The sequence below is a fragment of the Thunnus albacares genome, chromosome 22 (assembly GCF_914725855.1).
Source record: "Thunnus albacares chromosome 22, fThuAlb1.1, whole genome shotgun sequence".
NCBI lineage: Eukaryota > Metazoa > Chordata > Actinopteri > Scombriformes > Scombridae > Thunnus > Thunnus albacares.
The window spans coordinates 6,649,328-6,666,949 of NC_058127.1; the positions used below are offsets into that span (position 1 = coordinate 6,649,328).

At 37.8% G+C, this 17,622-nt stretch overlaps 2 protein-coding genes and 1 long non-coding RNA gene across 13 annotated transcripts in view; 2 read left to right on the plus strand and 1 right to left on the minus strand.

Annotated features, from left to right (window-relative positions):
- Positions 1–5,991, plus strand: part of LOC122973384 (E3 ubiquitin-protein ligase TRIM7) — a 40,809-nt gene extending 34,818 nt beyond the window's left edge. For all 10 annotated transcript variants that reach the window (XM_044340843.1, XM_044340840.1, XM_044340839.1 and 7 more), the window contains 9 exons: positions 1,059–1,292; positions 1,399–1,546; positions 2,440–2,487; positions 2,779–2,805; positions 2,930–2,994; positions 3,476–3,586; positions 4,553–4,671; positions 5,444–5,540; positions 5,622–5,991. In XM_044340843.1, coding sequence (XP_044196778.1) covers positions 1,059–1,292; positions 1,399–1,546; positions 2,440–2,487; positions 2,779–2,805; positions 2,930–2,994; positions 3,476–3,586; positions 4,553–4,671; positions 5,444–5,540; positions 5,622–5,774 — 1,002 coding nt within the window. In that variant the 3' untranslated portion in view covers positions 5,775–5,991. The remainder of the gene's footprint in view (positions 1–1,058; positions 1,293–1,398; positions 1,547–2,439; positions 2,488–2,778; positions 2,806–2,929; positions 2,995–3,475; positions 3,587–4,552; positions 4,672–5,443; positions 5,541–5,621) is intronic.
- A 3,762-nt stretch (positions 5,992–9,753) lies between these two features.
- cmasa (cytidine monophosphate N-acetylneuraminic acid synthetase a) lies at positions 9,754–17,268 on the minus strand. Its single transcript, XM_044341694.1, has 8 exons — positions 16,872–17,268; positions 16,065–16,207; positions 14,770–14,925; positions 13,705–13,841; positions 13,347–13,441; positions 12,696–12,867; positions 12,446–12,611; positions 9,754–11,621 (listed from the first exon to the last, which is right to left on the minus strand). Exons 1-8 carry the CDS (start codon positions 17,093–17,095, stop codon positions 11,434–11,436), a joined length of 1,281 nt encoding a protein of 426 aa, XP_044197629.1. The 5' UTR covers positions 17,096–17,268; the 3' UTR covers positions 9,754–11,433.
- LOC122973892 lies at positions 14,937–15,909 on the plus strand. 2 transcript variants are annotated; one of them, XR_006400153.1, is made up of 3 exons: positions 14,937–15,070; positions 15,216–15,449; positions 15,541–15,909. It is a non-coding gene; the product is annotated as an uncharacterized LOC122973892 (long non-coding RNA). The 2 variants fall into 2 exon arrangements; XR_006400154.1 differs by having other exon boundaries at positions 14,937–15,449.
- Positions 17,269–17,622: the final 354 nt, after the last annotated feature.

Below are 17,622 nucleotides of genomic sequence, written 5' to 3' on the forward strand. Positions count from 1 at the left end.
TTACCCAAATTTTTAGGTGTGTTCCTGACCTTTCAGGGTTTTTACTTGAATGTTTTGGGCTCAACTCTTTTTTTCGGTTTTTACCTGAATTCTCCATTATTCTCCCTCTCAATATTTACAGTTTTTAGGTCTTATGGGGTTTTACCAAAAAGTCTATTTTCAATTGTCAAGGTTTTAATTCACTAATTTGGTGTATTTATTCCAGAACTCCATCCAACTTTTTGTTTGCATTCACAACTTTTTACAGTTTTCCTTAAATTTATTTTCCTGATGTTCAGAGATTGGACCAAATATTCAGGGTTCAACCTAACTTTTGGGATTTTATCCAGATTCTATTATCAATTTCTAATTTAATTCACAAATTTTTCAGGTTGTTTCCCTCCTCATTTTCCATTTTTTATGTTTTATCTAACTTTTTGAGTTTAACCCAAATTTTTGATTTTATGTCTAGTTCTAGTAAAAAATTCAATTTTTGAGGTTTTAAATCCATAATTTGGGGTATTTATTATTTATTATTGGATTTAACACAATCATAGGAGTCTTGCCCAAATTTTTTCAGGGCTTTACCCAAATTTTTGGGGCTATACCCAAATTTCTTGTTGTATTGCAAGTTTCTCTAAATTTGCTGGTTTATTCTCAAATTTCCGGGAAGTATTCAGGGTTGTACCCAAAATTTCAAATCTATTATCAAATTTCAAGGGTTTCATTCTGTAATTTGAGGGGTTTCTTACATAGTTCTGAGACTTTACCAATAATTATGGAAGGTTTAATAATGACTTTCTAGGGTTCTGCCTGGTTTAAGGGGTTTTATCCAAATTTCAGGTTTACTCCTAACCTTTGTGAAATTTGAACCCAATTTTCAGGGTTTTTATTTTTTTACTTACCTTTTCAGGTTGTTTTTCTAACCTTGTAAATCTAAGCCAGAATCTGTACTGTATATTTTGGTCTGTTTTGGGGGGTAACACCATCTTTAAGTTTATAAAAAGTTTAAAGTGTAGAGTGTCTGGAAACATCCAAGTCATAAAATCCATGAAACATGCATGCACATCTGTCCCCAGTTGGCGGTGGAGCGAGAGACAGCGGGCAGCGTATGTGTGTTCTCAGCACTGGTGTCTGCCATTGAGCGCTCCCAGGCAGAGCTGATGGAGGTGCTGGAGATGAGCCGGAGGGCGGCTGAGCACCAGGCTGATGCCATGATACGGCAGCTGGAGCTGGAGGTCGAAGAACTGCGGAGGAGAGAAAGCGTGCTTGCCCAGCTTGCCCAATCAGACGATCACATACACTGTGTCAAGGTTGGCGAGGCTCTAACGAGGTTCAATTTGATGATACAGGGGTTGAGGAAATTTTAACATGGAGTTAATATACTTACATACTGCAAACCTTGGGTTATTTTTCCAGACCTTCCCTATCCTCTCCAGTCCTCCACCTGCCAAAGACTGGTCTGGAGTGTCGGTGAACTCTGACCTGGGAACAGGGACCATCTACAGATCGCTGGCAGTTCTGGTGGAAAGGTTCCAGAAAGAGCTGAATAGTATTGCAGAGACAGGTCTTTGATTGCAAAACACAAACATAAATGAATGACAGTGAAGGCATTCAACTGGTAAATTCAGATCTTTAGCTCTCTGTTTTTACTGTAAAGCATTGAGTCTGTAGAAACATGTGCAAAAGGTGGTCAGTGTTGATTTATTTCCGTGTCTTGTCAAAAGAACAGTTTCATCTCCATCTTTATCTCCTGATTTTGTGAATCAGATAAAGGGTATGGCTGGTGATTTACTAAAATTTTTTTGTTGACACAAGTGTTATGTGTGGATCCAAACCAACTATGAATTGGTCCTACTTACCAGTATTGTGTGTGGATCCAAAGCCTGATATAGCTTACTCCTCTGGGCTGTAGACCTCAGTTGTAGTGAAAAAACTATTAATTCATTGATGTGTTTTTAATAGTTTTTGGAAAACAGCTGAAGTCTATGGCACAGAGGAATAAGATATACCAGGCTTTCAATACACACACAATACTTGTAAGTAATCTATTCATTATTGGTTTGGCTCTGCACATGAGATCTGTTGACAATAAGAAAACTATAGAAAAAAAGCCTTATCCTTTAAAAGGATCATGGGTCTTCCTCCACATCTTGCTTTATGAAAAACCCCACCTTTCTTCAAGACAAAAAATGCAGTTTAGATTCTGCTGAGATGCCCTTGAGCAAAACACTACACTAGATCTGTCAAAAATACTGCCCTCTGGTGGTAGAGCTAAGAATGAGCTGGCTATCTTGATGTGTGAAATTATAAATTGCAAGTAATTTATATTACTCCTGACTTCTCCAAAGCACACACAAAATGGCACCAATCACATGGGACAAAATGTATCATTTGTGCAATTAAACGTCACTATGGATTGGTGTTTAGCTCCTGATGCATGACTTCTTGTTCCTCTAGGTTTTCCTGCCACCTTACTGGAACCCAGTCCGGTCCGAACACAGCCCAGTGAGTGTCAACTCCCACTCCACCTTAAATAGGCTAATGATAAAGGTCTATACATAAACCAGTGAATGATATCTGCCGCCCACCTTAAACTTGCTGATAATAGAGATCCAGATACAAACCAGTGAGTGACACCAACCATCCCACCTTAAACAGTTAAACACATCCAGTATACTACACACAATAAAGTGAGCATTCCACCTTAAACCGGTTAATGACACAAATATTGGCATTGCATTTGTGAGTTTTAACAACATTTTGTCCTGTTTTCATTAAACATTTCTTTTTCTTCAGGGATGAGGAGGATACAGGAGTATGCAGGTGTGTTTTGAATTCAATGTAAATATTAAGGACACATAAAGTCACCTTGCAGAGATGATTAAATATAAAATACTTTAACATTTAATTTAACATTTTTTACCTTTTTCGTCTTCCTTTAACACAGTGGATGTAACTCTGGACTCCAATACTGCCCATCCCAGATTGATTCTGTCAGAGGACATGAAGAGTGTGAGACACATCACATATTATTACAGCATATAGTAATTGATCATTGAGAGTTAATTTAATTTATAAATCATAACATTTTCAAGATTCTTTTTGAAAAAATAAAGTGCTAATCATTCAATTTCCAGGCAGTTCAGGGACTCAAACTGACAAGCCTGCAAACACATAATTTTTCTTCACAATCTTGAAAATTGGTCTCAAAATTGTGACTAAAATCTCGGTCTGTTCTAGCTTTTTGGAAGGCAAAATTGGAGGGCCTTTTTTCATGTTTGCATAAATCACATGGGAGGATTATGTTACAGGCATATAGACTTAATAAATTTGGAAATGTTTTGCTCACTTGGCTTTAAAATTGTGACCGTGTCGTCCTGTTGACATGCAGCTGCCCTCCTGAAGTGTCCATCATTTCCCTTACTGGCCTTGTACATCACTAATTTTGTTGCGTCAATGTGAAGTTTTGCACTGACAAACTGTCTTTCTGCAGGTGAGGTGTGCAGATCGACACCAGCTGGTTCCAGACAACACAGAGAGGTTTGACAGAGTTGTCTGTGTCCTGGGGAGGGAGGCAATTTCCTCTGGGAGACACTACTGGGAGGTAAAATGCCCTCCCCTTTAAAGGGGATGTATCATGCAGATTTCCAGGTCTATATTTATATTTTGGGGCTCAACTGGAATATCTTTGCATGATTTACAGTTCAGAAAACTCCTTATTTATCTTATACTGGCCCCTCAATTCAGCCTCTGTCTGAAACAGGCCGTTTTAGCTCCTGTCTTTTTAAGGCCCCCATCCCGATGAGCCCACTCTGCTCTGATTGGTTAGCTTCCAGATGCTGCCCCTTGGCAGGCTTCTGCCGGCTCTGGAGGCTATGTAAACAAACTATGAAACAGTACAATAGTAGGATTTCACAACTTTTTCTCATTCTTTACTCAAAATGTCAGCTTCTAAAATACATCCATACATGTTCGAACCAAAATCCAATCTGAAATATGTGAGTAGACAATGTGAACAACCCATGTCTGTTTGTCAGCACGCACAAACAATCTGACATCAGTTCCAGGAGCAGGCTGAAGCCCTGACTTTTGACTTGAAGGGAGCATTTTAGATACGTTCACTTCACATTTTGGAACTTTGACCATGTTGACATAAGACAATGTAACAGTATATAAATAACAAAAATTCACGAAAAGCATGTTACATATATATGTACAGTATATGAAGTATGTATTAATTTAGAAAAAGCTAAATTACACAACAATTACTTTGGCTGCAAAAACAAGAGAAGACATTTCTGGTATATCTGGTCAAAGAGAACACGGATAAAGATGATTTTATCAAAATTGTGTTTTTTTATGATCACAATGTCATTTTGACATGATGAAGTTGTTTACTTGAGTCTTATAAAAAACATTGTGTTATTTTTGTGTTTAAGTTGCAACTTTAAGTCATAATTAGATAATGATCACAAGCTAACAAAACATGACCAAATAGCTATACGCCTTCCATACCTTTCATATGTTTTTGCGTTTGACCTCATAAATATTTCGTAATCCCTGTGAACAGGTGCAGGTGGGCGGGAAGACAGACTGGGATCTGGGGGTAGCCAGGCAATCAATCAACAGGAAGGGGAAGTTTGAAATTACCCCAAGCAACGGATACTGGTTCCTCAGCCTGAGAGACAAGTGAGTTTTGCCATCAGTTATCAGTCAACCCAAAAATGTTGCATGTTAAATTGATCAAACTGCTACTGACACCAAATGTGATTTCACCCACGTTCATCTACATGTATTGATCATTATGTACTGTAATAAAGCCATAATTTAATTCCATAATGCTTTAAAAAACAAAAAAGAAAGAAAAGACAGAAAACCTTGAATGCTTTATCTAAAGGACCTTAACCTGTGAAACACTTTGTACACTTGCTTTTGAAAAGTCCAATATAAATATAGTCAAGTCATTTTTATTTGTAAAGCCCAAATATCACAAATCACAAAATTGCCTCAGAAGGCTTTACAGTCTGTACAGCAATACAACACCCTCTATCCTTAGACCCTCAATTCGAATAAGGAAAAACACACCCCAAAAAACCCTTTAACAGGGAAAAAATGGAAGAATCCTCAAGAAGCGCAACAGAGGTGGGATCCCTCTCCCTGGACAGACATGTTGATGTTCAGTATTATGTGTGTACAGAACAGTCCAAAATAGCAACATTACAGAAATACAGCAATGAAAAACAGGATGACAGGATTAATATTTCTTCTGCTGGTGTCCATTCTTTTTAAATTATGGATTTCTTTTTAAATAACATTGTTTTGAATTCTTAAAAATATGTTTTTTTGCTATAGTATATAATATAATAATGAAATACTGAAAAAAGAGAGATAACATGCTGTTAAATAGCCACCTGGTGATAAATGTGGCAGACATGAACTATCTTTTCCTTCCTCTCCTCAGGAACAAGTACGCCTTTCGCACTGAACCTTCCACAGACGTCCATTTGAACCTCCGACCCCATAAGATTGGGATATTTGTTGACTTTGAGAAAGGACAGGTGCAGTATGGGATACAGTATAAATGTGGCATCTCATTGCAGTAGCATCACATGCTATATTGTCTTATTTCTTTTCCTCAGGTGTCTTTCTACAATGTTGACGCTAAAATGCACATCTACACCTTCAATGACATGTTCACTGAATGCATCTACCCGTTCTTCAGCCCATGTACAAATAAATCTGGAAAGAACGACGGGCCGCTGGTTATCACACCAGTTAACATGACAGAGTGACCGAACACCTGAAAGTTATTTGTTTTTATGACATGTTTCTTCTTCTCTCTTACTGTACCTACTTGTAATTGCTCTGTATTAAGGTTCCTGGTCATTTTTTTGCTATGTGCTTTACAAATATTCATTGTTGGGTTCTCAAAACGTTCTGTTCTGTTTTTAACAATGTATTTTATATGATTTGCTGATCTTTTATTAAAACAATCACATTTTCTGATAAGACATTTGTATTTGAATATTATTCATGCAATAACTATTATTATGATTAGCTTTCATTTTGTTCATTATATGCACATGAAAACACTATTTTATAAAAAGATACAAAACTATTAGAAAAAGAAAAAGTATTGTGGTGTAGTTTTACAGAATAATTGTCAGCATGAATTTAGACTCTATGCTATTATATTATTATTGTTATTATTTGAGTAATTTTTTATATTAGTCTAATTCACAACATATAACTCTTTCTTAAGGAAATGTCATGCTAAAAAAAGAAAAAATTAAAACAGTAATTTATCTTTTTTAGTTACAGATATTTCGCTTTTAAGTTTTTATGGAGAAGAGTATTTGTTTCTTTTCTAGTGTAACAGGTACACCTTTCTATTCCTCTGTTGTAGTTTAGTATCTTGAACACCAGGGGGAAGTTTTGTTACATCTGTGGAAAATGTAGGCAAATGAGTAACCTGACCCTCTACCCTAAACACACACACACACAAAGTAAAACTCACAATAATAAGAATAATTGTTGTTCAAATAGCACCTTTGATATACAAAATGTAGTTCAAAGTGCTTTACATTAAAAGTAAAAAGCAAAAACAAAGAAAAAGCCAATTTAAACAGTTTAAACTTTAAAATACATCTTAAAAAGGAGGAAAGTTACACAAGCCCAGTACAGCCATGCTTGCAATTTTTTAATGCCGTTATCTCAAGATAATGAGTTAATCAACCTGTTATCATGAGAAAACAAAAAGTCATTTTGCTTGTTACTTATAGAGTTTATCAGAGATCAGGAGTGCCATGCCAGAATGCATAAATGGTGTCTAAATGTCAGATCAAGGAGTACTCATTATTAATCAATGCATAATCAATCCTATCAACTAGAGCTCCAGCAGTAGGCTGCATAGATTATGTTGGGCCTGACACTGTTGTTCTTCAAAGGTGTGATGATGTGTAAAGCCAACACCTGTGCAATCTCATCCACTTCAATATAATATTAGGGAATCTATCTTTGTAGAATAGAGCTACTCTTCATCAGCATAACCCATTCAACCACATAAACATGATGTTTTCAATATGATTAACATCAATGTACAGGTCTTTTTCCTTTTATCTATTATTGCTATTATAAGACCTATTATTTGTTAACCTAGGACTAACTATTCTGGGCTAATATACATGAGTTATCACTGTATATACAGTATTTAACCCACAGAAATTATTTAACCCTGGTTAGCCTGAAGCGGAGCTGTCCAGGCCCCTGTGGTGCTGATTAAGCTACTGCAGCTTGTTTTCCTTTCCCTCCACATCCAACTACAATGATTACTTGGAGTTAAATGTAGTTACAGCTTTCAATTTGGCCATGAATATGTATTTGGCCAGTCAATCTTATTTTCTGCGTCACCAATGGCTAACGAGTTGCCTTGTTTCAACTGTTAATAGTTAGGCCTAAAAGGAAGACGATAGAGTGATGCAGCGTTGAAAGGATGATAAACATGTAGGCTAAACATAAATGTTTTGATTTTAACATCATTACTTTGCACATACAAAGTCACACTGAGTGTGTTTGCATGCCCACAAGTATCCTGGTTATCATCGGGTTTTTTGAGTATCCCAGTTATGTGTTCCGCATGTAAACACCTTTCAGAAACCTGAATAATCCTTTATCCTGGTTTTTGAGAAACCTGGGTTTGCTACCTGGAGTATTCCAATAGAAACCAGAATACTGTCACATGTAAACATGTTATTGAGCGGCTGAGATGTTGAGGAATCAAGACAGAGCTGGACACAGATCAGAAACCTGGATACTGTTAGAATCATGTAAACACGGATATTAAAAACCAGGTGTCTTGTCTTCCATGTAAATGCCATATCCAGAATATGGTCAAAACCAGGATAAGACTTAAAACCAGGACACTCATGTGAATGTAAACGCAAATGCGGCAGAGTTCAAACAGCCAGAAAGCAAACTTCGCTGTTCATTCTCACCTGTTGAGGTAACTCAGTTGGTACAGACATCAGTGGCTCTGATGTTCAAGAATGAAGACATGCCTGCACGCAATCAGAAACATGGATACTGTTATGATTATGTATATAAGGATAACCAGTGGTTGTTGGCCAAAAAAAAAAAGAAAAAGAAAGAGCTTTGAATAAGAAATGTTAAAAACTACATAACTATACTTTAGGATTAAAAGATGATGCAAAGCATTTTTTAACATCAGAAGATCATCAATGCACTGTGAGGACATTTAGTTCACACGGTGCAGCAAAAGTTCAAGCATACACACAAACAGGTTTAGCGATCAGATTAAAATAAACACCAGAAGGATAATCGGTGTTTCTTTCATGAACGAAGTGATTTTTTTTTTCACGTCTTGTAACATGAGTTACCCCACCCAGTTAAGTACATAATTTTATTTGTCTCCAAACCTGTATCTTTTCAAAACACATACTATACCACACACAATTGGCATATTAATGACACACCAAAGCAAGCGCTCCTCCCTAACAGAAATGACAGCGGCCTTTTCTACGAGCTCCAAATAAATGTCAAACTACAGTCACTGACAGATGACAGGAAAGGAGAAATAACATGATATTTACATGATATGGCTGGCAATTTTCAAATCTCATGTTTGGAGCCAACCCAACAATTAATTGATCTGTTTACAAGTATTATATGTGTATCCGAAGCCTGATATATCTTACAGTATTCCTCTGTGCTGTAGACCTCCATTGTTGTCCAAAAACTATTAAAAATACATCAATGAGCCACCCATCGTGGCCACTGTGTGACACGTTCCTTCACCACCAAAGGTTGCAGTCAAGTTAGTTTGTTTAGAAACAGCTCCAAAGACTGTGATCACGTTTTCAGTCTCCAGAGAGTCGTTCTGTGTAAGGCAGATGCCACTGTAGTGCTTAGCTAGTATGTTGTGCTACATATCACAACATCTTGACTTACAGTGTTGTACAAAGTCGAAGTCAGTCTTTTTCTGTTTTTAAATAACTTATTTCTATCATTTTACTATATTGTTCAATCAATTTAAATTTATTTCATAGGTTTCTGCTGCTTGGATTACCTCCTGTATGTTAGTGTTGAAGGACCAGTGTGTAAGTATGTTTTAATTAGTTTATAATCACTTGGAAATTAAGAATAGTCGTGTTTTTGTTACCTTAGAATAAGCCCTTTATATCTACAGAGGGAGCAGGTTCTCTTCCATGTTGCACCGCCATGTTTCTACAGTAGTGTTTTTTCACGAGTTTAGTGGCCACTGTAGGTTCTCCAAAACGCTTGGAAGGGGAGCGGTTATCAGTTGGTTGCAATCTGAAACCTCACCACTAGATGCCACTAAATCCTACACACTGGACCCTTGAATGTTGGAGTTTATCAATATCATAATAAATTACATGCTGGGACTGTTTCTTAGTTGGACTGGTGACTTCTTAGAGTCTCAGCAAAGTTGAATCACAGCGACAAGAAGACTCCAGGAAGTCTCAGCCAAGAAAGAACTCCAAAAATCACAATTTACCATTTTTACACTTCTGTTTGTCTAAAAATTAAAACATCTCTTGGCTGTAGCTTTATATGTAGCTACAGGTATGACGATGGTATTGATCTCCGCATTTGGCTCTTAGCAAAAAAGCAAATAAATGTATTTTCAAACTATTACTTTAAGGGATTCAAAAATTGTTGTTTGGTGTTCATGCTGAATAAGTTCTGGTAAGCCAACTGCTGCATATTAAAAACATAAGACCAAGACTCTCATTCATCTTCAATGGACAACTTCATTGAAAATGATTCAAACAAAATCAATAATATACAATTATCAAATAAAACAAAATGAAATAAAATTACATGAAAGAGTGAAATGACAAGTAAACAGTGTAATCAAAACAAAACAATCAACCGAGCACCTATGAGGAGGATAATAGAAACAACAGCACACAGAATTAAATATTGCCATACCCCGTACTAAAATAAATAGAGCTCACACACAGGTTCACTGACTTAATGACACCGCAAAAGACGTCGTTCACCTGAACACACAAGATCAAAGAGCAAACCAGGTTACAATAAACTGGTTTTTTCAGGCCACTTTCTAATAACTCAATCGGCAGTTATAAAGTTAATCCTCAGGAATCCTGCTAACCAGGAAGTTTCCACGCTGCAACAGGCACTCAATCGCACTTAGCTTTATGCTGCCTTCATGTTCTGTGTGCAGATATCATAATTGCAGGTTCAAGCAATAGTTAGATATTTTCCCGAGAGTGAGATTAGAAAATTGATACCACTCTCATATTTGTTCGGTAAAGATTAGCTTAACATAAAGACTTGAAACAAGGGGAAACCTTGAAAAGCTAATCTGGTTCTGACCAAAGGTAACAAAATCCACCTGCATATTATATACATGTTATATCTTGTTTGTTTGACTGGAATAAAACCCTAAGCGTGATATAACATGTTAATTAGTGAGCTTTAGAGATGCTGGAAGGTGGATTTTGATACTTTTAACGGAGTCAGACTAACTGTTTCCCTTTGTTTCCAGTCTGTATGCTAAGCAAAGCTTCCATAAGGCTTCTGTCTTGTATTGAACATACAGATATGACAGTAGTATCAATTATCTCGTCTAACTCTCAGCAAGAAAGCAAATACGCTGAGTGTCAAACTATTACTTTAACGGCACATGAGCAAAATAAACAAATGGGTACATACAGCATGACAGGTACAATCAGTTTTACAAAGACGTGACATTTAAAGGTTCGGACAGAACAGAAGATTTGTCAAAAAGTGATTTGTTGGACATTGACTTTGTATTATATTTTGGTTTAAAACGCTACCTCGTGTATAAAATACCAAGTTACTCTTAAATATTAAAAAGTTGTATGTCTATTCCTATTTGGTGTTTTTTTTTTTTTTTTTTAAATTAACAGAACTTAACTGGTATTGTAGATCATAAAACTTAAAGTTTACTGCTTTACAAAGAGCGGACCTTTTTCTAGTATTACTTCTTGGGTCCTTGTTTTAAAAGACAAGAGTGATAGTAGTTTCTAGTGTAGTATTTTGGGTTTTGGTGGTGAGGTGTTTTGTCTATCAATGCTGAATCAATATCTTGTGTCATTTATGCTCAATCTCAGCCAACAAGGAGAAGTCTGCCTCAAGCCCCGACTGCTATGACAAACCTCGGTTGGTTTTTTGTCAAATATGCGATAAATTCTGACTCCTAATATTCACAGCGTTACTTAAATTCCTTCTTTTCTGAAAACTATTTAAGAACATGCATAGTAATCCCAAAAAACTTGATTGTAAACTGAGTGAATTATTTAAATCAATCCTAAATCTAGATATGCATCTTAAATAATATCACTATTAACTCTTAAACCCTTCCATGTAGATTTCATTTGAAATTCTCCTTTAAAATCAGAAGCTGCTGCCGCCGATGCGGTCCTACTTCATTGCAGACTTTGCTTTTTCTTTCTGAAGAAGAATGTGCTCAGCGAACTCTCTGACGGCTCCCTGTCCCCCGACTCTGTGGCAGGTGTACTTTGAAGCGTTAACGGCTACCATTGGAGCATCTGCAGGTACTGCGCTCAACCCTGCCAGGTTTAGACAGTGTACATCCGGCTTATCATTACCTGAGAGGAGGAAAGATAAACATATTTTACATACACATATGTAGAAGCACCTGTACAGACAGATTCATTCTGAAATAGCAAGATACGAGTGATTTAGGGGAATTTGTGGGAATTTTCAGGCTTAGAAGCCTGTTGGACAAGTCGTGAACAGACAGTCTGCCTTTCTCTACAGTGCAAAACACTCATTTGAACTGGAATCATAATGCTTTAATCAGAATTAATAATTTTAAATATGATAACGAAATTAAATAAAATATATAACTGGAACAAACTTAGAGCAAAATTTATATTCTGTTGCCCTATATCATCATCATTATAGTTTGCCAATTTACTGAGAGGTTTATTTTTAGATTTTATGATTTTTATTGGTATATTTCAGCACACAAACTTCTACATTTCAGTGTTTGTTGTAAACGGCTGCCTCTTTCTGCAGGTTTCTGTCCAGTTTTATCTTCTGTTGCACCTGACAGTCTAATATCAACTACTGTAGGCGATAATATTCTCTCCTCTAATATCTCTATGACTGTCACATGCCTTGACCGGCTCCCATATTAGTCACAACATTAGACATTAGACATGACTTTTTTTTTAGCATCTAACTTCTTGATTTCTGTTACAGTACAGTGCTGTTCTGATGACACATCGTCAGCACATTTTCCAATTGTTTTGGGGCCTCTAACATGACTACTGACACAATTTGTCTGCTAATTTTTGGCAGCCGTGGTGTGAAATTCTTTTTACTCTTTGGTAAAATCTTTGTGAATGAAACTATTGACTAATTTCCTGATCAACACTATATTACTGTAAATGATTAGCTGCTTTACCCATGTACGCCACGTCCTTCCAGTCCAGCTTCCTGGCCTCCACTATCTTCTTCAAATCATTCAGAGGCTCTTCTCCCACCTCAATGACCTGGCAGCCCGTCCTCTTGGCCAGTTTGTCAGCCAGTGACTGAGCCACTGGGTCCTCTCTGGAGGTCAGCAGAATGACCTGTTGATGCAAGAAAGAGGGCAGCGTTGGCGATAAAGGACGATACGAGCCAATTCAACAGCTTCTTATAGTGAAAAATCAAACCTCCACTTCTTCTTTCTGCAGCATGCGGATGCCCGTGGTGTCTCTGGTATTAATAGACACCATCTCCTCTCCGGATACAGACAAAAAGATCCTTCCTTCTGTTAAACATCCGGATACGTTACAGAACATCAGCCGAACCACCTCAGGCGTGACGCGACCAAAGTAACCATACCTGTGGGAAGAGGCAGAAATTGGATGAGCATATTATCAAAACCATCTGTTCTCAACTACCAGTGCCTGCTAAAGTAATGCAAATGGATAAGAAAGGCAGTGGAGCACAAATAAGCATTCAAATGAAAGTCGGAGCCTTTTATCTGACTACAATTGAAAAACAGATATTCATGAAGTGGAGGGCGTATAGACAAATAGAACAAGTATCACAGGAAAATGATAAAAAGAAGAGAAACTGAAATGTGGTTGGAGATGGGGAAAGACTAGAAGAAATTATCTAGAAGGGCTGCAACTAACGATTATTATTGCTTGATTAGTCCATTAATTATTTAAACTATGAAATGTAGAAAACATTGTGGAAAAATGGCATTCATACTTCCTCAGAGGCCACAGTGATGTCTTAAAATGGCTTGTTTTATCTTACTAACAGTCTAAAATGTTAAATATTCAATCAACTGTCAGCAAAATAGTTTGCATTACCTGAGAACCCTCTGTTCTGCCACAGGCCAGTCGATGTCCACATCTATGTCCACGCTGTACTCTGGCAGCATCTCATAGTAGCCTACCTTGCCACCCTGAGGAGAGGGGAAACAGAGAGATAACAGAGGGAGCATGAGGTAAAAGAAGAGGTCATTTAAAATGTGAATGCGCAAAAAAAATTCACTAAAATCACTGATATAACTAGAAATGGTGATTTACAGCCTTTCAAATCTACATTCAACGTGTAACTAAAGGAGGCAGATGATAAACTGTAAACCTGACATGTTTAGGAGAACTGAAAAGAATTATGTAGACATAAAATTATGAGATACTGCAGTTTATTTTGCTGACAAATTACCTGCAAAAGTCCCTCGTTCAATATGAGGTCTCTCTTGGTGAAATAAAAGGAACCGTTCTCGCACAGCTCTCCATCCCAGTCCTGACGCCGCGGCCGGTTGGCCGGGTCCAGATTAAACGGTTTGGTAAGCTCATCAGCTAGAAGGAGAGAGCAAGGTAAAGGTTAAAGGTCCGTTCTACAATACGCTGCTTCAACAAATGTTATTTTGCATCTACAGTTTATTCACATGGAGAGGCTGCGTTGACAAAAACAGCTGCCGGTTACGGCTTGAGGCTGAAGCCAATGTGAGAGTACAATGAGGTGCAATGCCACCGACTGCCGCTAGACGCTGGCTCCAATTCAAAAAGTGTTAACTTCTCTCTAATAATACTAAGTAATTTAGTTCAACAACTCATTATGGTCTCAGTAGCCAATTCGGATATTACTGCTACATTAATAAGATTTGAAGACTTATAGTAGCTTTGATGTCTGCCATGTGGGCGTTGATTGACATCTGTCACCTAAAAATTTAGAGATAACGATTCATGCCGCATAACATGAATGTTATGAATCTGGTGCAACAGGTTACTTCATGACTAAAGGTTACAACAAAGAACCACAATGAAAACACCCATGTAGTTTGTCGAGGTGCTGCGTGCAAAAAACTGTGACTGTGAATTATATTGGAGCTGCAACGATTAGTTGTTTGAGTGATTAGTCAATCAACAGAGAATTAATTGCCAACTATTTTGATCGATTAATCATTTTCTTAAAGAAAAAGTGCCAAAATTATGTGGTTAAATGTGAATATTTTCTGGTTTCTTTAGTCCTCTATGATAGTAAACTGAATGGACTCTTTGTTGTGACACAATAAGACATTTTAGGTTGCATCTTGGGCTTTGGGATCGCCATTTTTCATCATTTTCTGACATTTTATAGACCAAACAATGAATCAATTAATTCAGAAAAAAACTGTCAGATTGCTAATCGATAATGAATATAATAGTTGCAGTTCTTTGTGCTGTTAAAAATAGGTGGAACTATTTTTGGTGCACTGTAACAACTGTCCCACATCTGTTGACTTACATCCTTTCTTGACCTCCTGCCAGCGGAACTGGTGCCTCCTGACCACCGAGAAGACCGAATCAAAGCCCCGCAGCGTGATCATCTCCAAGGCCTCCTTCACGTGGAACGGATGGAGACACGGGGCCGTAGCCTGGATGTTACATATGACATCCACCTCTGCGAAAACAAAGTCAACACAACATGAAAGTGGAACAGGATGCAGGATAGTGTTTCATCACTGATTCAACAGAACACAAAGTAAAGTTGAGATAACACTGTGGCAGTTTGAACGAACAACCTGTGACACTGAGACCACACCTGGGTGCATATAAGTGTTTCCATTGTATATAATGTATATGTGTATATATGTAAATTATTTCTGGTCTCAGTTTGTCTCCCTGTGGAAATAAAGGTTTCAATCAACCAATCAGACTAGTTACTCATTTTCTTTTTTGTGCCATGTTTAGGTAGACGGGGTCTCATCTGGATGGCCTCCAAGACAGCTTGAACAGAAGGTCCTAGAACCTGAACATAATGGGAGCCTTTTATGTGCTGGGACCCCACACAGCCAAGGAGGATGATGCTGTCAATATAGGAAATCTCAAGACCCTGTCCACAAAATTCCTGCTGCAGCCAGAAAATGTACTGTACTGTAAGCATGGCCGCCGCACAAGTATCATTTGCTAACTGGAGTATTGCAGGTAAAATGTGAGTCACAATTAATAGGGGGCTTCTGCAGAAAGAGGACTGAGGATTAATGTTGTCGAACTGTCTGTGTTTTATGTGTTTCAGGATATGGACCACCTCACCATAATGGGGAAACTGGCATCCCAGTATGATGAAGCTCTACCCTTGGCTTAGCCAGCTGGTGGCTACTGCCCTCAGAGTGCCCATCTCCAGAGTGAGCTGTGAGACTCCTCAACTGTGAGTAGGGTAAGACATTTAATATCTTAAATCAGAGATTGTTTAGTTTCTCTCTGGGTGAGTTTCCCTGACAGAGTCTTAGAGTTCTTTAAAAAGAAAACAACAAAAAAAGTTAAGTGCTCTCAGCCAGGCCGCAAACTTTGCCACTGAGGCTAATACACAGTACCTTCTGTAAGTAGAGGGTCAAAGAGGCATTATGTATGAATAAATAGATGTCAATAAATATGTTCTAAAGGTTGTTTTGCAGTTAAGTGTCATTCTATTTCATATCATTAAATTACCTATTGATATTCACTCCGACGCCAGCAGCACATGCGCACCACCCAGGTACAACAAAAAACCTTTGCCCCCGCTGCTGAAAAACATCCAAGAGGAAACACTGGTCTGCGTACCTGGGTTGAGCCTGGCAAACTCTTGGATGGTTTCCAGTGACGTAGAGGAATCTCTGGAAACTTCAGGACTCCTCCTGTGCACCTTTGCACCCCAGGATTTTGCCACCTTCTCGATCTCATCATGGTCTGTTGATACCCACACACTAAGAAAATACAGGTGTGTTATTATTATAAATATTATATTTACAGTCTTTTTAGCGTAAAATTCCTTCTTTGTGTTTCCCTGTTGAGTTGCGGTGGAAGTATAGTAACAAAAATAGGGACTCTGGCACTATAAAGACTGTAATGTTGAAAGATATCTACTAGCTTTTACTGAAGAAGCTTCATGTTAGCTTCAGATAAACTTTTAATTCATTTTTGGTCAGAAGGAGGCTTGTGGATATTGTAAGTGTGTCAGATATCCACTTGATATGACTAACTCAGACTGCATAAGCTTCAGATACACTTTTAAATGCATTTTTGCACTAAATGAAAAGGATTTTGGCTCCCCATACATTGTAAGTGCATAATGAAGGGATCTTCTAATAGCCAGTATGAACAGGAGGAATGATTACAGCAAGAAAAACCTGTTTCAGTGTTCATTTCAGCACCTGAGAGACTTGAAAAACCGTGAACTTGTCCTTTAATGAGGCCAAAATGAAAGGTGAAACGGGTTTATACACAGAACATAAATACTGTAATACGAGCTATATAATATGAATACATACACATATATATAAATAAACTACGTACTCTGTTTATAGGAAATTTGGAGCCAGTTTTAGGGTTGTCTTCATACAACAGTATCTTTATTATTTTCTCATCTACCTGTCAAACATGTCGGAGTCCACAGCAGCCCTCACCACCCATCCAATGAGCGGGACCCCGGCTAACATTTTGATGTTTTTCAAAGGGATCCCTTTGCTTCCTCCCCTCGCAAGGATCACGGCGGCTACGTGTCTCTTGCCACCCGCCTTGGTCTGCTTGCAAGCGGTCAACAGTCCGTCCTGCTCGCCGTTATCACCGGGGAGAAATCTCTTCCGTGTAGCCATAACGGCTGTAGTTATGCGGTTCAGCGGTTTGTTAAAACGGTGGTCGGTATGGCCGAAATATCGCCTAAAAGAGGAAACCGTAACCACAGATCTCTGTAGTAATTAAGCACGTATCTACTTGAATGAAGTATGAATCAATTCCGGGTTTTCTTCTTCGGGTCTTTTATTTCTGGTTTCTAAATTGCAGTAGCGAGCTCACTACCGCCGCCGTCTGCTCCGGAGGAGGAAGTTGGCGTCAAAAAAATCAAGATCTCTCGTTGATATTCGTATGATTTGGTCTTTTGCATCAGTGAAACAAATAAAAACAAACAAACAAAAAAACATCATAAGTTGCTCAAAATAAAGCTGCACGTTGTGTTTTACTATGGAAGCAAATTGCATTCACCAATGAAAAAAAAATAGAGGCCATAATTATGACATAGTGTCTCATAATTAGGAAAAACTATCTTCTAATTATGACTTTATCTCATAATTACAAGAAAATATCTCATAATTATGACTTAGCATCTCATAATTATGACTTAGTA

Excerpts from the sequence above, each read along its gene's own strand:
- cmasa (XM_044341694.1), bottom strand. The coding sequence starts at position 17,095 with ATGGCTACACGGAAGAGATTTCTCCCCGGTGATAACGGCGAGCAGGAC. Across the intron at positions 16,208-16,871 it reads GACTCCGACATGTTTGACAG|TGTGTGGGTATCAACAGACC; the intron begins GTAGATGAGAAA and ends GTATTTTCTTAG. Across the intron at positions 14,926-16,064 it reads GTTTGCCAGGCTCAACCCAG|AGGTGGATGTCATATGTAAC; the intron begins GTACGCAGACCA and ends TTGTTTTCGCAG.